The 26,289-nt window shown below is 42.3% G+C and overlaps 1 protein-coding gene across 1 annotated transcript in view; it reads left to right on the forward strand.

Moving 5' to 3' along the window:
- Positions 1 to 2,456: 2,456 nt before the first annotated feature.
- LGR4 (leucine-rich repeat containing G protein-coupled receptor 4) overlaps positions 2,457 to 26,289 on the forward strand; it is a gene marked incomplete at its 5' end in the record, with an annotated part of 49,139 nt that continues 25,306 nt past the window's right edge. Inside the window, 5 exons of the mRNA XM_009878772.1 lie at positions 2,457 to 2,644; positions 5,447 to 5,529; positions 10,553 to 10,615; positions 23,539 to 23,610; positions 25,139 to 25,210. Of these exons, the coding sequence (XP_009877074.1) occupies positions 2,457 to 2,644; positions 5,447 to 5,529; positions 10,553 to 10,615; positions 23,539 to 23,610; positions 25,139 to 25,210 (478 nt within the window). The remainder of the gene's footprint in view (positions 2,645 to 5,446; positions 5,530 to 10,552; positions 10,616 to 23,538; positions 23,611 to 25,138; positions 25,211 to 26,289) is intronic.

Raw genomic sequence — 26,289 nt, forward strand, 5'->3', positions numbered from 1 at the left:
GGCTTGGTGTGTAGCCGGAGCCCTCGTGCTGTCTGGAGACAGGAGATGAGCTGGTGAAGTGCAGAGGATGTGCAGTGGGCATAAAAGAATTATGTTGCTTAGATTTAATGCCCCTCTGCAGCTGCTGTGCTAGTTGCAGGGCCTGATGAGCTTGACAGGCAAAGATGCTTTGCAGTGGTCTGTCGAAAAACGTCCTTACTTAGAGATTTTACCCGCTCTGCTGCTCTCCTGAGTCCCCTTGTGTTCCCTCAAGTGGCTGCGAGTCCAAGGGGATTATCACCAAATACTTACAATGACTTTTCTGAAGTTTTAATCTTGGAGGCTTGGATAACCATGTTACTTCTCCTAAATGATTTTAGAAAACTTGCAAGCGAGAGGGTAGCTGTGACGTAACCGTGCCGAGAGCTTCCCTGCCAAGAGATCGAGTGGTGACAGGACGTGTGAGGTTGGTTATAGATCAGGCACGGAGATGGTCAGAATTCCCGCTCGGTTTTGTCCAGGGATTTCTTCATGATCTTGCAGGGGTTCATTGTTCGCGTTTTGTGGTGGACGTCTGTAAGTGCAGGAGGAGGATCTGGGCACAGGCTTGCCCACAGACTACTTGACTAACATGCCTGTCACACTCAGGCTGGATTTTTTTGGACTCGATTCCCTGGTGTTACTGTATTGCAAAGAGTAAATCATTATAAACCCATGAATAATGCACAGTTTTACTCTCTGCTCTCACTAATCTCTAGCTGTGTAAGGGAAATACCCTTGCACTGAAAGACACTTTGTTTCCTGGCCCAGCTCTCAATAAACCTTCCTTCAGCCCCAAACCCACACCACTAAATGTGTGCCTCTGAGAATTAACCAAAGAGCGTGTTAACTTGAAGAGAACGTGTTAACTTGTGCTATATTCCTATTCTAGGATACCATCTCTTTCATAATAATGCAGTGGAATTTTTTTCTGGGTTAATTCCCCAGCATGTGTCAACATAGGCCATTAACCGTACGTGTGATTGCTTAATGGCTGGCCTGCAGTGACTCAAATACCAGTTCCAAATAGGGCTTTGCATACAAGTATTGTTCTCTCTAAGATCTTGATGATGGCTTGATTGGCACATGAATAGGGTACATTAGAGCTAGTTACTGTGTCTGAAAGAAAGCTAAGACATCATGTTGGAGGGAAAAAAAAAAAACCCAACAGGTTGATGTGACATGGGGAGGAGGAGACAGGAGAAATAACTTACAAATATGGTGGGGAAAGGAGGGGGATGTTTCTTCTCTTGCAGGAACAGACCTGTCTGAAATTTTTCAGCCTTTCTGTAGCTGTCAGAGAAAATGTTGCAGGTCCTGCTTCAGCAAAATGGCTAAAGCTTACTGGATTCAGTAGGATTTATATGCTGCTCTTTTATTTTTTTTTTGTATTTGTACTGAGAAAGGGCCCCTATTTCCTAAAACTTCTGAATACCTCAATCCCTGCTAGTGGCCAGGGTTGCTGGGTAGTCTGAAGTTCGATTGCTTCCATGAAAAAGCAGGTTAAGTGCTTCATCCGCAAGTGAGCAATCGCTCAAATGTTCTGGGTGGTTTAAGCCACAGAAAAATGGATGGAAACATTGCCTGTTAGCTGCTGGCGTAGCAGTTAGAGCTTAATTTCTTTCTGCCACTGCCAAATAGAGTGAACCTACACCTCTAGCAAATGAGAAACTGTCAGGACAGTCTGCTGCCCTGTTTTTCTGCTTAAAAGAAAAAAAAAAAGGAAAAATAGAGGTAATGAATTTGTTTTGAAAAGGACATGATGGGCAGTAGCTGGGCACAGCACATGAGCAGCACTGGGCAGCTGGAGGGGGCTGCAGCTCAGCAGGTGACGTTGGGGCAGGTTCCCTCGCCTCTGGGTGCCTGTTTTCCTTCTGCTGCTGTTTGTCTTGTCCATTTAAGCAGCAAACTCTCCTGGGTGAGGAGTGTCTCCAACTGTGTGTTTGTACAGCGACATGTTGAACTAGGGCCCTTAGTTTCTTGTTGCAATACAAACAACAGAAGATAAGACGTTGTGCTCGGTAGAGAGATAGCAGGGGTGCTTAGGAAATGGCAAGTGTATTTGCTGGGTGGGAGTGCAACCTGTGTCTTATTTAGCCAGTCACAGCAGATGTTTACTAAGGCTTTAAGTATTTGAATATTTCCTTTCTTACAAGAATGTTTCCTAGAAGAAGTGGAAAAGGAAACATGCTCATAAATGAAAAAAAAAATGTCCTGGCTGATAGGCTTTTTGTGAGTGCAAAGTGGGCTCTGAATGCAGAACAAGTTTCTCTGTTTAAGTGTTGGAGGTCTGTGTGCTCATGTGAGAGAGACTAGGACTATACTTAAGACTGTTGGGGAGACCTGGAATCATGAGGAAAAAAGTGCACAGTAATGCAAAAGTTTATTTAAAATTTTCCATTTTGTTTTATCTTTAACAACTTTGTCCATGTTAAAAGGAACAGTAGATACAGGTAAGAAGGAGAAAAATGTGTTGGGACTTGGCAGTGAGGACTGGAGGAAATGGGATGGTGAATACGGCAGAGTCCTGGCTCTCGCCATCGCCAGAGGTGCCCTCGAGCTGGGCCCTTCCCGCTGGGAGAAGGGCACCGATAGTTGTGCAATCCTTGTCAGGAACTGGGAGAATGTAAATTTTAAGTGCAATACCAGTCAAACGTACTGGGGCATTGCTGTGCTGTTACCATCTAAGTGTTAGCTAATAGTATAGGCTGAAGTAGCCAAATTTTGCTGTCGCAGAGGTAGGTAGTATAGAGAGGGTAAGAAATGAATTATTCAGTGTATAATTTTAACTTCTTTTATAACTTGAACAGCATTGCAAGTTCAAACACTTTCCAAGTGTAGGCTCCTCTGTAAACATCGTCTTCCCTTTGCCTGATGTTTGTTTGCCTCCTGTTCGTGATTTCTGACTCTTGGGGTGGGCATGTCTGCACTAACGTGTTTCCTTGAATTTCAGCAGCACTCCCTGCATTCACAGTGCAGGCAATTGCCGTTGAAAGGAGTAGTTGTGAGGTGGTGCTTCTGGAAGAGAATTGTTCTCTTCTTGTTATCAGGAAGATACAATAAAACAAAAAATATAACCTCAAACTTTTTTCTTTTTAATTGAACGAATTTAATTAGAATTTCCTTTCTGATTCTCAAGGCTTTCTTTGCTTTCATTACGTATCGAATACAATTAAGATACAGGACAGTATTAATGTAAGCTCTCTTCAGTGGTTTTATGTTCATCCTGAAGAAACTGGCTAAATGGGAAAGTAGGTCTGAACCAGGGATGTAATTCAGCTGCTGGTCTCCCCTGGGACTGGCTGCTGAGGTGTGTGATTTGGTTGGAAATTACGTTGGTTTTCATCGTGTGAGCGTGTACCTGCAGGGAGTTCGACACCAAATGTGCTTCTTCAAGACCACGGCACTGCAGTACGACTTAGATGGGTCTAACCTTGAGTTTCCCTGTTTTGTCCTCTGCCCTCTGCCCGTACTCTGCTCCAGCTCCTCTTCCTCTCCCTGCTGCCACAGAGCAACTCTCCTGGTTCATGCAGATGTGACTTGGACTGAGTTTAAAGCACTGGCCCTCGCCATTCAGCTGGTCCCAGTGGTAACACTGCGTATTTTCCAGTGCCATGCTCACTTGCATTTGCGATGATTTGGGTTATTTAATGCAGTTTCTAAAAAATATTAACAGCTCCATCTTCTCCTAGTGCTACTGAAGCTGGATCAGAGTTGCTACCTGGGGAATTTTACATAAGATAAAAACCTTTTACCTAATGGTTTTGTACAAGTAGGTAGGAGGGCTTTATTCAAATGCAGATGGCTCTGCCTAAATCATTTTGTAAGTGTTATAATTAAATAACTCTGTGGCAGAGGGCCCAGACCTTGGAAAAGACTGAATGGAGCCTACAGTATTACATGCTATTATCTATCAGCAAACAGGTTAAGCTTGCTCTGAGGGAGTATTTTATAGGATTTTAAAGGTGCCTTGTTGAAACATGATCTTCTTCCCTTCAACAAACACTCCCCCCTCTCCTTCCCTCCTCCCTCCCGCCCTTTCTAAACTTGACAAAAGATAGAGGTTAGGTGGAGAGCCAAAAAGAAGTTAGCTATTAATGAAGTGCAGGGGAGTACTTAGATTTTATTTTTTAAGCAGCCAATCTCAATTGGGCTTGACTGAGATCTAATTTTCCTTTTCTAGATGCTTCGTGTTTTCCCAGTTAAGATCCCTTTTACAAAGTGGAGTCTTGTGGGTCACCGGCATGCTTTCGAATGCCGTGCACAAGTGTGGTGGGAAGGTGCACGTGCCCCAGTTCGGGGCAGGTCCAGGTGCCAATGGCTGAGGCTGCAGTGCAAGGCAGAAGGCACAGCACCGGCGTCTCGGGTGAGCTTTAGGAGACGTGCCAGCACAGCAGAGCTGGGTAGCAAAGCATGTTTCTTTGCATAAAACATGCATCCCTCTTGGCTGGGGAGATGCAGTGAGGAAAGGAAGGGGTTGTCAAAAAACCCCAACACTGTTGCAGCTAAATGTCTCTGTCCTGAGAGACTGGCATGGTTGTCCTTTTCAATGCCCAACAGGTATTGTGGGTCACTAGCTTTCATTCTATGCCTGTATCTTGGGCTAATTTATCATTTTTGCCTGTACCCTCTGCAGGAAGTCTGTGTTCCAGTTTTGTGGAACCCCTTTGTTGTTGCAGCTTTTTTCTTCTCATGCAGGAATTACTGTCCCCCTCCTCCATTTCCATCGTCTCTAGTCAGCTGTTCTTTCTAGCCAGAATCCTGCTTTGGCCGTTGCTAAGAAAGATATTTAGGACAGATCCGACAAGGATCAGGCTGCTTTATGGTAGAGGCAGTATTTGAAAATGAGAGGAAGCTGTCTGCTCTCCAGCACACAGAAAATGGGCATTTTATCGAATTCTCTTTTGTGTGATACCACTTACGAAAGCTGTGACTGGAGCCACTTCCTAAAGATAAGTAAGATTTTCTTTTTTTAAAATGTGAGAGAATTAGTAAGTTACCATTCAAGATATGAAGTATTTTTGCTTGTCTCGAAGCCTGGGGAAGTTTGACTTTGGTCAGTGGTAAAGAATCCTTAAGAAAAACAGCAGCACGAACTTTCCATCAGGAACTGGAATTCTTGTGCAGGAGTCTAATAAAAAAGTTAAAGTGCACTGTATTGCCTAGTTCAGGTTTCTGAAATCTCCACTGCTGATAGCTTTAAACAGTGGTTTAAATCTCCTGCTTTATGCAGAGAGGAGATGCGGTACTATGAGTTTTCACTATGTCCAGCAGAGGTGCTTTCCTCTCCTGAGTTAATTCTTGTTTGATGCCGATTTTGAGGTTTTTATGGCTTTTAGCATCCTTACTAGTTGGTATATGTATGAGTATTTTTAAAGACTTTAAAGTGTTTGTGTTAGCTTAGAGAAATTCCCTGCTTTTACCTAAGGTGGAAATAGAGATTGAAATAATTGTCAGAATAACTCGAAGGGATCTGCTGAAGCAGGCTGAAGACAGGAAGCGCCTGCTGGGGTACCATGGCTTGAGTTCTCCCCTTCGGCCTGTCAAAATTAGTCTCTGCAGCACCTGAGACGGCGAAATAACATTTTCAGTAGGTTTTGCCAAGTTACTTCTTTTTGTTGGTTTTTTGGACTTGATTCTTTTTTCCCTTCTTTTCTCTTCTGTAGCGCCTTTCTGGAAAAAGGACAAAACTTCTGAATGAGGGCGAGAGCCTCATTTATCACCCAGCACTGCGGCCGCGGCAGCACTAGCGCCGTAGGAGGGAGCGTGGTTGTGTTTGTGTTCTGGTGTTACATCTCTCCTACCTGAAATGGCGAAACTCGTTGTAACTGAGGCTGTGATTCATGTTATCCCCGAGATGCAGCCTCCTCTTGCTAAAGAGGTTACCACCTTCGACTGCTCATCGTTTCAGTTTCGATGCTAGCTCCTTGCCGGATCGTGCCCTGACCTGCCTCTGCCAAAGCTGGTTAGCGAGCCAGGGTTTAGCCTGGTTGCTTAGTACAGATAAGCCTGGTTAATGGCTAACTGCTGAGAGGGACATGTCTGCCCCTGGCTTTGCCTTCGTTTTCCTGACAAAACCACGGCGTGGCTCTCCTCATCTTTCCCCTCTTAAAGCTATTCTGTTGGTTTTGCACTTCTCGAGGAACACGTCCCAAGTACAAGTGTGAGGCTGTTTAGCTTCAAGACGGAGCTTTAAGTTGCTGGTGCTGACAGGTCATGCTGCAAAATAATGAAAACCCAAGAAATTTAAGATAAACTTTTCAGATACTGAGTCTAAACTTTAGTGTAGCAGTAGAATTTAGGGCAAGTGTGGTGTTTTGTTTTGTTTGTTGTGGGATTTTTTGGGTGGGAGGGAGGTGATCGGTGACACTCGAAAGATTTGTAGGTGTTGGGCTGTTTTTAGGGGACTCTTAGGTCTGGATGTAATAATCCGATCCAGAGTCAGTCCTCCACCGTAGTAAAAAATGGGGCATTAGGCAGCTGCTGGTGTGATCCTTCTGTGGTATGATGGCATCATTCCTGTGGACACGGCTAGAGGTTGGGAAAGTGCTATTGGGTATTCTTTTTGTTCATTCTTAGAATGTTATTTTATGTATTAGGACCTTAAATGAGCTCCGGGCTCATAGGTCTGAGGTCTTTCTAGTACAAGTAGAGGAACAGGTGGAGTAGGGCAACATCTCAGTGGAGTTTTCTTTGACATGTCCAAGGCTTGTACTAATATTTTGTCTTTTTTATTACATGGGCGGCCTCCTTGATTCTGCATAAACTGTTGGGGTTTTGTTTTAGGAAGAGTGAAATGAATATTTTCTAAAATAGAAGCAGTAGAAACTTGACCAGGGCAGTTGTTTTGGGGGGAAATACTTGCCACTATTTTGTCATAATACATGATCCTAATCCATTTCTGTTGTAGTTCTTCTGTAAAGCATGTGTTATAAAAAGTGTCTTCCAGATTAACTTTTCCCTTTCTTTATTGGTTGTCTCTTTGCTGATAGCACACTTCAGATCAGGGCGGGTTTGCCTTCTCATCTCCTACATTGAAACTTAATTTTTTCTAGCAGTTTTTCAAAAGCGCGACCTACCCAGGTCAGTTGGTCGGTGAGACATAGGCTGTCAGTTTGTGATTTCTGAAGCAAAACTGTGGTTACATGATGTTTATAATCAAACAAAAAATGGATTTAAAGCTTATATGATGAACATTAAAAAACCTTGAAATTTGGTGGCTTGATGTTGCCTCAAGTCTGCAAATTGGTGTTGTAAGGATTGCCTTATTTGCCCAGTAGGAGTTACTGTCACATGTAACAAAGGCAAATACAGAAACTTTGTAATAATTCCAGCTTTTTAGTCGTGCATCATGATAAGCAGGCCCTGAAGATTCACATGATAGTGCTAAAGACAGAACTGCAATGTGCTGTTGTGCATATTTTTGTTATAAATGAAGTTCTACTGAAAGTAGGTTTCAGTAGAGTTCATGGATATTGACGCTCCTTCTCAAGTCGTCTTTATTCAGATGTTTTGTTAAGATGCTTACATCCAAAGAGTCAGCTCCGTGTTAGAAATGTGGATGCTGACACTTGGGACTACAGGCAAAAAAACATTCTTTGCTAATTTTGGATGCCAGGGAAAGCTGAAATTAGGCAGCCTTTGGCTCTCAGCCCTGCTGTGCGTCTGCGTGGTTTCCATTGACTTCGTTTAGGATTGCGTTTTACATTTCCGAAAAACAAGCATTTCGAGCTTTGGAAACCTGATGACCATTGCTTTCAGATGGATGTGATTTCTTTCTTCTTCTGTCCTGAAGAGCTATCACGTAGCGTAACAAATGTGGTTGCCGTCCAGATTCTTGACAAAGAGATGTGTAGCCGTTTGTAACGTGCTGTCTGGTTATAGGTACTGTTGGCTTACTTACCTTAGCTACCATGATTTAATAGGATATATTCCTTAATAGGTTTTTTATCGCCTGTACAGTCTTTCAAGAGAGTTGTGATTTTTCTGCACAAGTTACAATTTCTCAGGATTCATGTAGGGTCTCTGCTCCCTTTGTCCCCTTCTGCCCTATCCATAAATGCCTCCCAGTTGATACTGGAAGGGGCTGTGCAGTCCTCTGGGTTTGCCTGGATGTGTGAAACGCGTGTATTCATGACAATTTGAAAAATGTATATGGGGTGTAGGGAGAATAAAAGTGGTGGTCTCCTGTGGAGCAGACAGCTGACGGCTCATGTATCTGATACTTTTATTTACTTTCCTGCACAAGAAGAAAAATGTCCCCCGCAGCAACTGCAGCATCTCACGGTACCCAAGCTGCTGCCGAGACACAAAGCACCTCTTAAAGCACGCGGGCTATAGAGTTCAGAAATAAATCATCTCCGGTTCAGCTCCTTCTGCAGCTTAGTGAAGGATCCTGTTGTGCCATAGTGGATTTTCCTGGTCTTCTCTCACAACTGAGTTTGTTTTGCATGTGCTGAACTTTATTTTGTTCTCCATTGCTCTTGAGTTATGTTGGTATACTCTTCACAGCTGTTGAGGAATAACTTTTGGCTTACGCTGGGGCATGAGGAATGAAATTTTGGGCTGCTATTTAATAAGCATTCACTTTAAAGAAGCAATTGCATCTAGATTTAATGTAAGAACACAGCGTTCACGGTGGTGAAGGCTGAGGACCTGTGCTGCTTGGTCAGGGACAGCAAACCAGTTACTTGTTAATCACAGTGTAAATTCATGACATCAGATGACATTGTCAACGGCTGTGGGGAAAAAAATATTTTTTTCCAGTAGCCATGGTTGGGTTTTTTTTATGTAGTGCATTCTGTTGTCATTATAAATAAGGAAACTTCTTAAAATGAGCTATGTTAGATATTATGGTCTGGCAAGTGGAGGAATAACATGGGCAGTCTTTGCAAGAAGTGGTTTAATTAGCTGCTGCAACATTTTTGGTAGGTTATGTGGTACTGACATGGCATTCGGTTCATTACAGCGTGAAAGAAGGCACAGATGTCCCGGGACAGCATTTCCTCAGAAGCAGCACCAGCCCCTCCACACGCTCCTTGTTCCCCTTAGGGGTCTGATGCCGAACCTCCTCGGTTCCTGTCCTGGCTGGGAGCCACAGAAGATATCCTAAACGCAAAACTTATTAATTTCTCAAGGGGCTTGGTTTTTGCTGCTACAAAACAGTTCTTCAGGGATTTGTGCCCTTCCACTATAGCAGGAAGAGCCTCAATAGTCCTTTCTCTGCCTCTTCAGAAGCAGCGACAATTCTTGCTGAGGCAGATGGGTGAAAATCATGGTGGCCTGGGGTGGGCTCAGAACCTCTGCCCCAGCGGTAGGCAGGGGCTGGTATTTTATTCCGAGATCACACTTTTTCGGTGGCAAAACCTGCTGTCCTGCATGCTCTCACCAGCCCTTCAGATCTTCCTGCAGCAGCTCCAGTGGTACTTGTTGGCTGTAGGTGAGGGGGTGGGAGTGGCTTGGTTTAGTCTTGTTTGTTTGCTTTTTACCCCAAATCCCTGGGGAGGTGGCACATAGACGCTAGAGAACGACGTGTGGAAGAAGGAAGCCGGGAGGGCTGTAGGAATGAGTCTCACTCAATTGCTTGCTAAACTGCATAATAAAAAAAAAGGAAAAAAAAAGAAGCAGTAACCAAGTGGAAAGAACGAACTTGGGTTATGTCATGGATTGTTAGGCAGTTATTAGTTTAATTATCAAACTGAATTGTTTTTGTGCTACTTTTACTCACATTGAGTAACAACTTGCTTTAGGACTGGATTATCTGTGATGGTTGTGTAGGTGTGAACTGAGGTGATGGCACCAAGTTTGCCACTTAATGCTCCTTCGCAAAGAAAAAAGCTGAACAGGTCTGCATACCTATCGTGTAAGCACTTGCTGCCGGCCTGTTTCTGCTTATGGACTGGGAATGAAATCTGCTTAAAACTATTACCTCGAGGACTTCTATAGGTTTTGTAGAGAAAAAAAAAAGACTGTGGTAGAGCTGGGACATGTTTCTGCTATTCTTGTCAGTTGTTCCAGAAGCTGTGTTTGCCAGAAGCCCTTTATTTAGTCCCAATGCATGTATTCTTTTTTTTTTTTTTTAAAAGACTTTGTGGGATGAAAATTTACATGGTGGGTGGTCATGGTATTTTTTTATTTTATTTTTCCATATGCTGTGGGTTTAGACAGTTCTTAATCATCTGTGTTAAAATTGTATGCATGTGTAAGTTGGTAGAAATTAGTACTCTGGATAACAGTACCACAGAGCCTCTTCCAAGCATGCAAACCCTGTTAGTTTCACAGTAATTTATTTGCTTAGAGGTGTCAGGAAATGTTGTAGTCAATTTTGTATTTTATAGGTCTTTGCTGGATTCTCAGATTACTGTGCTGTGAAAATTTAGCCTGCAAATTTCTAGAAAAAGATATTACCGTATGATGCTAGAATTTTTTTTTCTGATATCATACCATCTGATTAGGCTTTCTTTTTCACCGTCTTTTCCTAGAGTGTAAAAATTCCTTACTTTTTATTGATAAATCCATATTTCTTCTTCTCCAGAGATATCAGCATGAATAACATCACAAGGCTACCAGAGGATGCGTTCAAGAACTTTCCAGAGCTGTGAGTATTTCACACACATTATCCTTCTGCTACAACATCAGATGGCTGCATGGAGTGGAGGATGGTTGGGGAAACACTGTTGAGCTGTGAAAAGAGAAAGCAATTATAGTTTAAAAAATATAATCCTGTACATGCTTGGAAACCGGAACAGTAAATGCTACTTACATGGGACTTTTTACGGTAATTATTTTAATCATGGCTAGAGTGATGACACATACTAATTACAGTGTTATCCAAAGATAACATGAGAGGTGCGTAATTACCATTGTTTCCAGAGGAGCTATAGTATAGCTGTTGCGTAAGTTCCATAAAATACGTTGTTTCATTTACTGAGCAGCTGCTCCCATCAACTCTGTAGGCTGCAGAGGCAGTGCTCGCAAACCCATCCCGACCTGTGTCAGAAATTCAAGTTCTGTGGTACAGGGCTGCTTCTTAGTTTCTCTGGCAGAAATCCTCTTTCCAGTTCCCATCCCCCTCTTGTCCTGCTCTTTTCTTAGCTTTTCTTTTTAGATTTTACTTAGATGATACTTGCGCTTCTGAATCCTAAGCTGCACTAACACTCGTGTGCTCAGTGTTTTGCTGAAGTCTTAACTGACATGCTGTGGCAAAGTTGAAGCACCCTTTCACAGCATAGCCCAAATTAGTTCGGGTTTCAGAGTCAATAAACAGGGAGAAGGCTTTGACTTTCAGTTACTACTTTAGTAAGTACTGTTGTGTGACGAGTGACTTCCGTGTGCCTTAGTTTCCTTATCTGTGAAGAGAGAAGGTAATGGGTCAGCCTTTGCCAGAGAACGTTGGGAACTTCCAGTAATAAACAACAGATAAGACAAAACCACTGCAAGTTGCTTTGCTTTTCTTGCATTTTCGGTGTCACAGTAGCATTTCTCATATCAAATAGCATTTAAAATACGAAGTAAGGCTGTCCTGGTTTGTGGCTTTGGCTAGACTGGAGCTATGAATGCTGTTTTGAGAGATTTTTTGATAAATGCAGCCCATTTTCCCAGAGAGGCAAACTCTTATGAAGTAGGGAAGCATTCTTCCCACTTTACAGATGAGGCAACTGAGGCAAAGAATGCACACTATTTGTACAGGGCAACAGGATAAATTAACCCCAGTAAAACTTGAGATAAAGCCCAGAACCTTTTGACTCTGGTTATCTGCTGTAACCAGTACAACCACCGCTCCTCACGAAGAGGAGGAACAAAGATATCGAGAAGGTGATAAGAGATGGATCACTTGCTCCTGAGGAAGGCCTTACCTTTCTGAAAGCTTCTCTGTTTTGCTTCCTCTCACCCCAGCTACAGTTGGTCTAATAAGGTGTTCTCCCTCTCCTTACAATTTTGGTCTCTCGTATCCTGATAATGTTGCAGCTACCATTACTAATACACTTAAATAACTCCGTTTTCCCTGGTTCTTAAGTAGTTTGGATTCGGGTCAGTACAATTATGAAGCACAGTTGAGCTTATTTATGTCAGATGAATTGTGTATGGTATCTTATTTCATGCTTAACAGGTTCTGTTTTATTCCCTCTGGTTTTAGGTATTGCTTAAATTTGCAATACAGTTGAGAATACCTCATGAAGGAAAACAGATTTACTAGGATTTCAGATGGTGCGTGTGTGTAACTTGACACAATTTAAGAAAGGCTCTGTGGCATGAGTAGCCAATTTAAATGAAAAATAAAAATTTAGAAGCCTGAGAAGACTTGCTTGGCTCAGAATCTATACTAGCCAACATTCCCTATGTGCTTTATAATACGTGCTGGTATATGTCTCTTATTTTTTTGGACTATATTTGTAGTCTGTTTTTTTTTCTAAATTCTTTATAGTCATATTTCACACTAAAATTTGAAAAAATCCAAGCAATTCTGTTTTCCCAACTTCAGGTGACTGTGGGAGACTTCATTTTTTTCCTTGTAAGTAATTAAGCAATAAAACCTAACTGGTGGTTGTGCATATTGTGCAACTTCCATAAACCCTGGGGTGTGTCAAGAGGTAAAGAGAAAAGGCAGAGCCTTCAGCCATCATCTATTGTGCTTGTTGCCTAAGAGCTATTTGCTACATGTACCTCATTGTCCCCCTAAATTCCATCATTTCAGTTTGAAAAAAATTGGATAGCATTATATGTGAGCACTCAGGAGCTTTAAATCATTCCTAACATGCTTACTTGGTATGTTGAAGCAATGTCTGAGCAGAAAACAAAAAACCAAAACCCAAACCAACAACTTTACAGTAAAAATGATACCTGCCAAGTATTTGTCTATATTTGAATCAATCATAATTGATTGATTTGAATAAAAAAATCTACAATTTTCATTTTATCTTCAAGTTACCTCGTGCAGTTGCAGAGGTAGAGGAATCTCCAGAAAGACTGAAAGCTCTCTCCAATCCAACAGCTGTCATGGATGCAGAGAGACAGGAGAACGACTGAGAGCAGAGCCATAAGTAGACAGTATCTGCGTGTGGTACTTCTCAGTTGAAAACCATTAACTGAGACTTGTGAGTTGTTAGTAATGTTTTGCAGGAGCAGCCTGCTTTGAATTTGAAGCCTGCTTGCGAAGGCTCCGGCCATGCCCACCAGCGGTGAAATGAGGAGGATTTCTTCCTTTTCTTTTAAAGACTTGGTTACAGTCATCTGTGCTCAAGTTAACTCTAGGTTCCCTTGCTTCAGTTCACATTCTTCCTAGTGAGAATATAATAAAGTAGATTGAAACAAAAGCAGATTCCCTACTTAATAGAAATGACCAGCACCACACCATGACATGGTTTCGCTTCATTCTGCCTGTTCCTTTTTTGCTATGGGACAGGATACAGAAATTTTTCAGTCTTTATTTTTGCTGGTTCTGAACAAACTGTCCTACTTCTCACTCTACAACCACAGTTTTCCCTCTGCACTGTAAGATTATTTTCAAACTTTCTGCCTGGCTTGTATTTATAGTTGAAGAGATCCAGATTCTGACTGCCAGGCACTAGCAAAGTTGCTTTTTCTACCCAGAAATCTGGATATGAGTCTCCATGCCAAAGAAAAAGAGACAGAGTTAAGGCAAAGTGTTGTTGAAATCCATCTAGAACTTTTCCCAAGAATTACACCTCTGGAGCAAATGAAAATCCCACAGGCAATGCGAATGCAGTAAGTACCCACACCCCCATGGACTCTAGTGGCTCTTCATCCACGAGGCAGCCCCAGACACTTTTCTCTTTATACCGTGCTTTTGCCCTGCCGTTTGTCAAATGCTCCAGGAGATTAGCCCCTGACAGAGTTAGTTAATTAATATTGCAAAAGAGTATCACAGAATTTAATTGGATGTAAATGGAGGCAATTAGATGTATTATGTAGGCAACCGAGTGTTACACGGTGCACATATGAACAGGGCGGGATTAAAAAATGCAGTTGGAGCCATTTAAAATGGGGGTTGTCATTTCCTTAATGCAATGAATTACTTGGTGCTCTGGAGAGACTTGAGAGGATCTTTTTCTGGATCGTAAAATGGACACTAGCGAATAGAAGTGAAAGAAGCAGTGTACCAGACTTGTAAAAGCTGGCTGCTCAGTTAAAAGGTGCCTCCTGTGTCACCGCAGGGGGAGCGACCTGGGTGCTTCGATGGACGCGTCCCACGCTCGGGTGCGCTAGGTTACCCGAGACACCCGAACCCAACTGGGAGACCGCTGCCCACCCGGAGTGGCACTTGGGGCCAGGTGGAAGAGGACATCCAAAATGACACTAGATGGCTGTGCTTAGGGAACTGAATCAAGTTTGCAGGTGTAATCTGAGTTTTTGTACCCATGGGATAATGTCCTACCTGAACCAAGCACAGGGTTTCCAGCTCGTCCGTGGGGAGAACCTGGGTTGTGGGCTCCACACGCCCCTGTTCACAGCCTCATCATGCGGGTCACTGCGTAGCGCGCTCATCGTACCTCTATAGGACTCTTGCACTATTTATAGATGTTATAAAAAATCTCCATCTCTGTGTAACTGATACCCATCTGGAAGTAATTTGCAAATGATTGAAAAGGCAATGGTCAGAGTCAGCGAGGAGCAGACCACCAAGGGTTTTGCCACAGCAGTTAATGAAGTGTATTCTCCAGAAAATGTTAACGTAAATATGCTGCAGCCCTGAACTCGATATGAAAACTAAAAATCCTTGAAGAACTTGGCCACAGTTTTCTGACCACACCTTGAAGTATTTATAGAAAGCTAGAAGTGGGAAATATAGTTAGATAATGCAATGTTTTTAGAAAGCAGAAACCATTTTCCAGTGTGAATTTTTAACTGGAAGAGCCAGGCTGTGTTATATTTTGATGCTCTTCTAAATGGCTGCAGTCTCTTCTAATATTTAAAGTTCTCTATAATAGTCTGAAGGATTTTAACTATATGATTTCCATTCCCTATGCTTGTGAACTATCTGCTGGATTAGTTAAAAAGGCAATCTCTCATCAAGGAAGGCAAATCAAAATTACTTTTTTTTTATTCTTGGCCAGTTTTCTAGTCTAGCTTCAGAAACTTGAACCATGTTAAGAAATGACCGTTCAGACTTGCTTTGGTTTCCGCTCTTAACCCTTAAAAATGTTGTCATCTTACTTGCCCTGCACTGGTGGGTAAGGTTTAGATGATAAGGTTTTGGCTGCCTTGCTTGTTGGTCTGTGTGAGAGGTGGTAGAGAGGCAGAGGACAGCAAGCTTCCGGATGTGTGCTGATGCCAGGGTCTGTTGCATTTCTGTTTTTTGTTCATATATGATATGAAGCAACCTCTCTTCTGTGACACTACCTTCAGATACTTTTTTTTTCCTATTGGTCAAGGGCAAAATTTGAATAACATTTTCATTTAACAGCTGGTGAAAATTGTTAGGGAAATAAAGTGATAAAAGGAAGATTTAGATCAGTAATCGTTTTTCTGGAAGACAGTACTCGTCTGCTTTTGAGACATGAATAAATGGTGAGCAGGAGACAACACATGTGCAACTGTAATTTTTCAGGAAAATGAAGTGTTACAACTAAGGATTTGCTTGACATAGTTGCACACAGATTCTGGCTGATTACAGCGCTGAGAGATATTACTTAAACATCTCAACCCCCCCGACCCCAGCTAGAGTCTCTCAACATGGTTTTTAATTGACAAAGTGTATTTTAAGGATGTAAGGATTAATTAAAATGCATACTGGCAGTGAAAATGAGGTGGTTTTGCCATAAGGTTATAATCAGGAAGTATCTGCAAGGGAAATGTCTGGAGTTGTTTTTCCTCTTGACTGCAGCTGAAGATGACCACCTGGCTGAAATGTCACAGCTGGTTGCTTTTGTAGTATCTATTTCAGTGTGTAATTTAGATGGTCCCCTTCCTTCTAATTTCTGCATCAGCACCGAGTTGTATTATCATTGGGGAGGGAGGGGAAGTGCCTTATCTCTTTTATTACTTCGCTTTTATGAATAAGGCATGACTTGGAGTGCTGCCAAGGCCACCGAGGCTGAGCTGTTAGTTTGGGATGCCGTGTCTTTCCTCACCTGGCCATGGAGCGTTGGGTGGAAGGAGAATTTTTGTCCCTCAGTGCTAGGTGTTTTAAAGTAATATTTTCAAGGCAGCGTGCGGTTGTTGGTGAGGTGGTGGAATTCCTCTCCCTTTTGTAAACGTGAGGAGTCTGAGGGTTTGTGGTGGGAAGCTGGAGATGAAGGGCCTGTTTTGACTAGAAGAGGTAAGGATGAATCTTCCTGAGAAAAGTTGTCCTGATGCCTTTTGTTTGCTGACGTGTGGTAGCTGAGCCTCTGGTTAAACATCCTCTTGTGAAACTGGCTGTATGATTGGAGAAGTTACCACCCCCTATCAATCCATTCAGCCCACCAGCAGAGCCTGAGGAACGAGCCGAGAGCTCTCCTCAGCTGCTTTGTGATAAAGGCAGCCAGCGTAGACATCCTCTGCTGGCATTTCAGAAACAGCCGGCTGACGTTGGGTTGGAAGCTGATGAGTGCTCTTCATCCATCTGCCAGCTCCGAATATTTGAACAGCTGTAGGAGGTAATTTCCTCAGTTGCTCTAGCTTGAATTCCAAGACGTAAAGTTCTAATGGAAAAAAATGCAAGGTGTAGGTTTCACGTGTGATAGCAAGTTGAGAGCCTGAGCTTCGACTTGACCAGCTACCAGACGTTAGAAACGTTTGCTGCCTCGTGTGCGCCGGAGCTTTACAAAGTGCATCAGCGTGTCGTAACTTGCAATTTCAAATTCTAGTCAAGACAAACCTTTAGGCAAAGACTCCCAAGTAGAATTAACCACAGTCAGCCAAGATATTTTTAAACATCACCTACTTGGTCTGCTCTAGATGCTAAATTATGTTTAAAAACATGTTGGCCAACCTGCATTTAATTAATGTTTTCTTATCTGTGTGAATCCTAGATCAGTTTGATTCTGGATGAGTTTCAGTCCTGCTGATACAAGAGTAATATTTCTGTTGCTTAGAAGACTTTTGCCATGCTAAAGAGTTGTGTATTTTTCCTGTTCATGGGGACAGATGCTAGTAGGTTGAGTGAATTCCACTGAGGAAGTTTCTTTCCAGTTTCTGTTTCTACATGTTAATTTTAAAAAGTTGGCCTGGTTGTGTATAAGGATCCCAAGCCTGGTTATTCTGTTGCAAGTACTTTGAGAAGGAACCAAAGCTTTTTCCTTATCTGTCCCCTTTGAGGTTCGATGTTCAGCAATATTTTCACATGCACACAGAAGCTGGCTGAGCTGAATGGCCTGGAGGCTGAACTTTGCAGTGTTACGCTTCAAGACCCGTCTTACAAGCCTGAATTATTTATTTTATGCTGCCTGAGCTGCCAGGTTGGGGCTGTCTGAACATATAAACCAGATAAGAAACTTCTGGAGGCTGAGCAGAGGCTCTCAGGCTGTGTCTCTCCAGGTAGAACGTCCCAAACGGTGCTTGGGCCGTGCAGTCCACCTCCTCCTTTGGGTTTGAGGAATTGGGAGTGGTTTAGGTTAGACATATTTCCTTCAGTGCACGTGTTGTGGCCCATGGGCTCTCCTTCAAGGAGATCTTGCCACAGTACAGATACTGCTTGCAAATGAAATGATAGAGCATATTTTACATGGATAGGAGTGCTTGCTTTCTTCAAAATACATCATAATTGATTTTCTTGTTAACAAGAAGTTAGTCCGTGAAAAGCAGTATCATAGAGTCATATTTTGTCATGCAGTGGGTGCTGGTGACTTGCTGACAATTTAGCAGTATTGGACAGGCTTTAGATGTCTTTTCATCAATAATTTTATGAGACACTTTAAATTTTTATACCAGGAATACATTTTGAAAACAAGCTATTACCTTGAGGTTCAGTATAACTTTGAGAAAATTGTAGCTGCTGGAAAGGGAACGCTCAGGATGAGAAGTTGTCTGCTCAGCTGGATGGATTTCGTGCAGCTTCAGTGCTGGTTGTAGTTACAAACTTCCTTTTTCAGTCCTGATGTGTCTTGGCTTGCATACTCAGGATTTTATAAATAGCAATTGAGGTTGTATAATTCTGAAAATAGTGCAAGAAAAGGAGAAGGGAACAAATGCCTTTTGCATTAGCGGCAGCAGAATTGAGCATCCATTTAGTTATGCTAAATTAGTGTGGAAGAATTTTGAAGTGGGAGAAGTGGGAGATGACTATCTGTAGGTTATTGATTGGCTTCAGGGCAGTGCAGCAGGCTGCAGCTGACAAAAGTCCCAGAGGGGCTGTTTGTTAATCACAGATAACCAAAACAAGGTTTGGTCCGGGGATACGGCTTCCATTGACCATCCCCTTGTGCAGCCGCCCGGCTCGGGTGGAGCTGCCTGCAGAGGCGGGTGCCCCTTGCCCCCTCTGCACGGGGGATGCGGCGAACCCCTGGTCTCTCCTGCAAATGCCTCGACCTCTGGCATGAAGCTTCAAACCTGGATGAATGAATCATACGTAGCTGTTCCTCATCCATTAAGAAAACTGAATTCCCTTCCAAAGTGGCAGCTTTTCTGAAATAAGTTGAACCTGAAACTCTGAAGCTTGAGAAAATTTAATCCATGATTACCCAGCAAGTGTATCTGTAAGGTGTTTTCAGAGGTTGCTTTTGTGGCAGGAGAACATGAGGCAAAAGCTGAAGTGTGTGTGGGAAGCACAGCGAGCCCTGAAAAGGCTAGTGTTAGGGACAGGCGTGTAAGGATGGCAGAAGAGTTTGATGAAAGAGCGAAAAAGTAAAGAAATTGCAAAAGTGCAAGTCCAACAGCCTCTTTTCCAATGGAAGGAAAGTAGGTAAATAGAAGTTGGGAGAGCTAAATGGAAATGTTGAGTGGATAGATGGGCAGTGATGGATGGTCTGTAAGGGATGTAGAAGGTTTAGCTTTGTCTAGATCTTGAATTAGGAGTCTTGGGTCTTACCAGAAAGCAAGTAATATAAAATAAAAAAATATATAAATCAGGTGATTTATAATGACATGTCAGGATTTCAGTCTGTGTCACTATTTGAATTTTCAGTGACGAAGGAAGATTACAGTTGATCCATGAAAAAAGTAGCCAATGTTTTCTTACCAGAGACAAGGTGGACAGGTAAAGTTAGAAGTATTCCAGAGTATCAAGAGGGGAAAAAACCCAACCTCACAGCAAACTCACTTCTTTTTATGTGCGTGATGTCTTCAGAAGGACAGAAGGAGACCTAATTCTTTGCTCACGTAACCTGAGGTTCATCACCATCTGGCTTGCAAGGCAAGCAGAGAGGTTTCCCAGAAGTTTATATTGCATCCTGTCAAAAAGAGAGTGGTGGTTTTAACTGTTACAGACAAAAATATGTCCCTGGGACATCTTTCCTGATTTTGGAGTGACACTCGTGATTAATTTGGCTTGGTTAACATACAGCCAGGTTGCCAGACTCGTCATTGCAGAAGTTCTAATTTCCCAAAAGAGAGAAAACGGCCTTTGCTGCTTTCAGAAGAGATTCAGTGCAAGAAGCTGTGCTTGTTGCGTGCTCTGAGAATGAGGTATCATGGAAGTTTATTCACCAGACAGCTTGTGTCCTGATTTCTGTAATAACAACAAGGTATCCTCTACATCTGGACATCATTTACTGTGTCATTTAAAATAATGATTAAAGGGTATTGTTCACCTATAGAATAGCAGAAGTATTTTGTCCTCCAAATGTCCTGCTCTGTTATCCTGCTATGCTCAGATTGATTTTGTCTATTTGAATTTGTCCAAATCTGGAGAAATTTTATGCCCTTGAGATCCTCAATTTTTATTTTTTAAGGTAGGGGACTGCAATTGCAAGGAAATTGCCAACCTAGAAGAGAGATGCTAATGTGGTCACACATTACAACTGCGATTCCACTGCAGAAACCTCCAAGGTGTAATTCACCTTCCTGGTCTGAGCTGGAACAGAACAAATTCCGGATAACTGCAGTCCTGGGTAGAGTTTCCAAACAAGGGATGTGGTGACTGCATTAGCAGGGAAACTCTCAGGCGGTGTGCTGCACATTTCCACCGCACTTGAGACAATGCCTGCTGCTGTGTTGGTGTGCCTTGAGAAGTAAAAGACAGCAAATAAAGTTTTTGTAGCCTGTAGCAAAGCAAGGAACTTCACAGTCATCTATGAAACCAAGTCTTTACTGTCTTGATGGAGGAATCTTTTACAGTCCTTTGCCTTTTGGAGAAAGAGCTCTAAGGGCAATGTGCTTTGACTCAGGATCAATAGATGGGCTTGCATGCCAGGTCTCTGAGGCTGTTTTCCCTCAGAATGAAGGGAGTCTCAACAGCACTAAGGCAGGGCTGCCTTCAGGGAGCTTTGTAGCTGTGTGCAGTGGTCCCACCATGGGCTGGTCCCAAGGAGTTCAGTGAATCTTGTTGCAAGGAGATGAAGCTTCCTTCCTCTCTGTTGTGCTGGAGTCTGGGCCTTGGGAAAGCTGTGATTTCCTTAGCCCATTTACCGTGTGTGTGAGAGAGAGAAAAGCAGAGGTGCTTTTAAAATACTTAATTATTTTAAACATTATATTTGAAAAATGGAATGAAACTATTTTTGAGACATGCTGGAAGGGAGATAGTATGTAGAAAAACCCAACTGGATAATTTCAGTGATGTTTTAATCTCTATACTGTATGTGCGCTATATTATATGCTATTAATTTTTCATTTCTCTCTTTAAAATGAACCTGGTTATGTAGAGAAGTCTTTGCATCCTTCCAGCAGCTGCGTGCTGCAGCAGAGGGAAGCGTGTTGAGAGTGGCGTACGATACCTTGGTCTTTGCCTGCTGGAGAGCTGCAGTTAAAACCTCCTAATGAGCAGCCACGCTCCCCAGGGCTAGGACGTGAATGATAAATGTGTATTTGGCAATCTGATTAGTAAAGCCTTTGCACACTTGGCTAGTTGTATCCTGTTTCCTGGAAGGTTGCCAGATGGAGGAGAAACGGAAATGTATTGGAGTGCAAGGGGTTTGGGGGTTTTGTTTGTTTTCTTTTCTTCTTTTTTCTGTTGGTTGGTTGCAGAAAGGCTGAATAAACACAAGCTGCCTTGAGGTAGGTGAAGTCTGTCTATCTGAAGTCACGCAAGCCGTGCTCTGGCTCAGCTGTATTTCGTTTCCAGTGCTCTGTAGGTTGTCTTAGTGACACTCGGCAAGGCTGGGGCAGGCTATTCAACTGGCTTGAGTTTTAGCTTTTTTAAAAAACAAATCATAATCCTCAGCCTCTTGGAAGGAAAGGAGAAGCTGGAGCAGATGCCTGACAAGCTGCACACCAGCCCCGTTAACGGGGAAGCCCAGCAGAGCTGAGGCAGAGCTGCCCGACACACACGCACCAGGGCTGCTGCTTCTTGAAGCGTGTAACCAACATCAACTGGTAGGGCTTGAGTGCCAGAATAACTCGGTGCTATAGCCTCAGTTAAATTTTGCTTGGTTTAAGGACTATATTTTGATGTTTTGAATGCTTTTTAAGATACACATATGTTTCGCAGATCACTGGCTCTCTGATGTGGGACCCAGCAAGTTTTACAAATCCTGCTTTCTGTTTGCAGCATAATTCTTGGGAAATTGTTAAAAAGAAAGCCATGAAGTATTGCAAACTTCCCTCCACATCCCCCCGGATAAAGTTAATACAGTTGACTTGGGCAGCTTCTGACAACAAAATGAATTTTAGGGGAGTGTTTAGTTGCAGTCTGGAATTTTTCATTCATGATAAAAATTCAAAGTATTTGAAAAATCATGTCACAGTTCCGACATCCTGAGGTTGTTTACAGACAGGAGGCAATTATACACTGATTCTTTTTTTTCTTTGCTTCTGGATTCAGAGCTGTTCGGTTATACGTAAGCCACTCAGATAAACTTTTCTCAGCAGCCAGGAGATGGTTTTTTGGGGTGTGGGGTTTTTTTGGTTTGGTTTTTTTTTGTGGGTTGAGTTTTTTTTTGGTAACAGTTATCTAAAACCAAGTGGTATCTGTTGCTACTGTCACCTTACTGTTCCTCAGAAGCTGTACTCCTCTTGCTTCTTTTATAAATAAAACCCTCTACCTTTGACAAATGGGTTTGATAAATGTAACTAGCATCCTCTCTGTCAGGCAGCATTTTATTAAGTCATTGATTGTGTTACAAGCAGCTTTAGGTAGGCATCAAATGCTTTGGGTAATCGCTTTCACGTAGTTAGAAATAGAGACTGAGATAAAAATGCAGTAATGTTCTGGCAAGCTGATACCTTAGATGATGCTCTTGTTACTTCTGTCCTTTGTCTCTTTGAAATACTGTTTTCCCCTTGGTGTGGCTGGCTTGGGTCACAGTGCCCTGTACAGCAGAGGTGGCTTTTGATACTCTGTAATCTTTGCTGAAGCACATCAACTGTTTTTATTATTAACACTTACTGCATGGTAAACAGTGTTTCCACCAGATGATTTCATTGTACAATCTTCTCTGACGTTGCTTTTGCGTAGCTTGGATATGAAACCAAGTCTGAAAGCGAATACTTTGGCTGAAAAGATGGCAGCTTTTGAATTACCAGGTGTTCCCCATTATTGTCTTTTACCCTTAATAAAATACCTTGTGTCACAACTATTAGGAGCTCCACTAAGGTTGGACCACACAGGGTCTGCTGGTCAGGATAGAGGTAAAAAGGTTGAAGAAAAAAAGGAACAGGGGGAGGGGAGAAGGAGCTATTTGAAAGCAGCTGTTTTGGCTGCTGTTTCTGCTTTTTTTGCTTTGTGTTCTGCAGCATGTCCTGTATTTATTACTTTTAATATCATGGTGTTTTCCTTAATTTACTTTGTGTTACTGTCTAGCAGTCCAAGTTTGAAACTGGTCACATCTTGGGAGAGACTGAGTATGGCTGATGATTCTGGTCCCTTTGTCCCTCCCCAAAACCATTTTTCTTTCCTGAAAAGTTTGTCCAAATAGCTGACCAAAAAGATGAAATATTACCAAGATTACGTCTTGGTAGTATCAGCAGGCCTTCTGTCACCTGCCAACGGTGAACATATCGCCTGCTTGCAAATACCGTCTTCACATTTGGAATTCTTGTAGAAACTTTTCCCTGCCTCGCACTAGCATCTAGCTATTTTTACTTAACTGCAGAGTTTCTTTAGAAAGTGCTGTCTAGATTAAAACCCCGTGGGTACCAGAGCATGCGTTTCAGCAGAGTGATGCTGAAAACCAGAGGATCACATTAATAATTGATAAATGCGCTTTTCAAGCCTAGTACCGTAAGAATTTTATCGTTCTGGTGGTTTTTTTCCTGGCATGTTTGCAAACCTATATCCATGAGGCTAAGTAATGCATTCTCATTGTTAAAAATGGGCAATGACTAAAATAAGTGTTGCAAACTTGAAAGATCACGAATGTGGCCTAATGGAATGCAAAATGCGTAATTGCTTGCAAGATTTGATGTGGTGGTGATTTTCCTTGTGAGATGGTTGTAGTAGAAGTACTGTATTTTGTGACTGAAATTATTATTGCAATTTTTTTCCAGGCGACTGGCTGGCAATGACCTTTCTTTTATCCATCCAAAGGCCTTGTCTGGGTTGAAAGAACTCAAAGTTCTGTAAGTAATCGGGTTTTAGAGCTTCATAGCTAGCTGTATGCTTTTTTAGTGCACTGGTAGGCTGGAGGAAAATTTTTTTGCCCCCCACGCCCAATTACACCTCTCTGACTTTTTTTCCCCCTTTTTTATAAAGTCTGCTGTAAGTGGTAATGATGAGCAATGAACTTAATTGTAATTATGATGTTTAATTAGAACACTTACTTGCTTGTGAAGTATATCTTGTCGCAGAAGACTCCTAAGAAGGAAAAATCCTAAAAAGGACATGTAAAGTTTCTTTTGTTCTCCACCCCCTCAGCTTACTCCATCAGGTGCCTCGATGTTATCAGGTAGCGCTAGTACTTACAGACATTTAAAACACTGTTTAAATTTTGAGTTATGCCCTACCAGTGACAGGAATAATTTCTGTTGCTTGATGCTTCTTTGGGTGAAAATAACTTAACTATTAGGAAAAGAAGTTTTCCTTTTAAAAAAATGAGAATTGTGTGCCTTATTTTCCCATATCCTGTTTTCCTTTCTGTGATAAGAATATTCATTTCAATTGTTTTTCCATACCTGAGGGTAAAAAGAGCTTTCTGTTGTTCGGGATTTCAAAACCTGCGTCCAGAAATTGTAGTGTTTATGGTGCTCTTAATTGCTAGTAGGGTGGTAGATAGATGGTTAATTAAAAGGTATTTAAAAAGCAGGGGAAAAGGAACCTGAAGTTTTAAAGAAAGGAACATAAACAGACAGCATAAGCAGTGCAGAGATTAGGAAACTGCCCATGTGCATTACTACTCAACTGTATATTGAATGCAGAGCATCAAGGCTCTTGAAGGTATCTCCTTAGGATACTCCGCACTGGAGGTGCCTGAAATTCTAGCAGTTCTTGAAAAATTTGTGGCTTAGATATTAGCTTAGATATTGCATTTTACTCCAATATGCACCAAAACCTAAGAAGGCTTTAGAATGTGTGAGTCCTCAGTTCCTCATATTCTCCTTATAAAGACCTCATCATGCAATAATATGTTGTCCCATGAGAGAAGTTCTTAAAAAACCCCGGTATGACTTAATTCGGCTTGGCTCTAGTTTCGTTCTGTGTGTTTTAATGTTGTGCCCAGAGGTGCTTTGTTGTGAGCACGCTTTGTAAATTAGATTGTTAATGCATTGTGTATTGATGCGGCTTTAAGAAAAATTAGAGGTTTGTGTATTTTGTAGTGTATATAGGATGATTTCACAAGAAAATAATAAAATGTCATTCATCGTAGCAAATTTGTGCAGTGAGTTCCCAGGGGAATTTCAGTGTATTATGTCAGAGGCTTGTTCTCTGCAAATTAATGCTCTTAATTAATGAATTGTAAAGAAAACTGAAATAGACTGTTTTCTTGTTTAATCACAGCTTTTGGGTATCTGGTCTTGATAATTCCACATACTTTTTATGTACACTAGAAATCTGTGAAACCAGAACAAGACCATAGGCTCTTTTGTCACCTCTACTGTTGATTGAGATTGTTGTCGAATTCCACTTTACTAACACAGTGGCTTTTTACAGAACCCTACAGAACAATCAGCTGAAGACTGTACCGAATGAGGCCATCAGAGGATTAAGCGGTTTACAGTCCCTGTAAGTTTTCTTACTTTGCTTTCGTTCTTGTGTTGTTTTCCAAGTTCCCCTTTGAGTCACTTTGTACACATTTGCTTCTCTATAGAGTTTTGAAGTATAGGCGTGTATGTGCAGTAACGTACCTAGACTTTTGCAATTTCAACTGGAGCAAAGTTTCACAAGTAAAGTTCACGTGGAATTTTATTTGTCATCTTTGGTGGGGTGATCCAAATCCAAACTCTTTCAAAACCCAAACGCAGGTACAAGATTGCTGTATAAATGCAGTGGTGGTGGAGTTAAACATTTATCATGCTTCCTGCATGTCCTAAGGTGTTTAAGCAATTTTAGAATGTTGTGCAGAAATGAATCATGCCCAAGGCTTTTGTATCTGGAGGAGGAAAAGAGGTTTCTGGGAAGGAGCATTGCTTAGTATTGGTTTTACTGGAAGGTGTTGAAATCGCAGACGGTTATGAACACCTTGGCCATTATTGCTCGTGGCTCATGAGATGTTTCATATGTGCTTATTCTATCTCATGGCTTGTTATGTTTTATAAAGCATCTTAATCAGGCCTTAATAGTTAGTTACAGCTCTCTAGGTGGTAGATGCTTATCGCTGTGATGAGGAGGTGGAGGGGGGAAGGGCTTCAAAATTTTTCCTCTTTTCTGCTTGCCTACAAAGGGAGAGAGCGGATCACCTATTCCCTCTGTGCCAAAATTCAGGTTTCTGGCCTAAGATACCGTTTCTTTCAGTGTTGCATCAGATCGTGGAATAGTTTTGCCAAAAGGAAAAGAAAGAAAATTCATGTTGCAAAGTAGCTTTGCAAAGTATTGCGCAAGTATTGCAAAGGTGCTTTCTGCATTCCCTCACCTTGGATCTTGGCCACTACCTTCACAGCTGCCCGGGTGTTCCTGCCTTTTCCATCTGCAGCAAGCACAGCGAGCGGCATGGGGCAGACTGACATTGGCCACGAGTTACCCCTCGGGGAAGCGGGAGCCCACGCGGGGCAGGGACGTGCACCCTCCCAGGGCAGCGCCGGCCCCGCTTCTGCCCGGCCGCTGGCCCACGAGCATCCTCGGCATCCCGGTGCCCAGCGGCGGGG

The sequence above is a fragment of the Apaloderma vittatum genome, unplaced genomic scaffold, assembly GCF_000703405.1.
Source record: "Apaloderma vittatum isolate BGI_N311 unplaced genomic scaffold, ASM70340v1 scaffold35111, whole genome shotgun sequence".
Classification (NCBI taxonomy): domain Eukaryota; kingdom Metazoa; phylum Chordata; class Aves; order Trogoniformes; family Trogonidae; genus Apaloderma; species Apaloderma vittatum.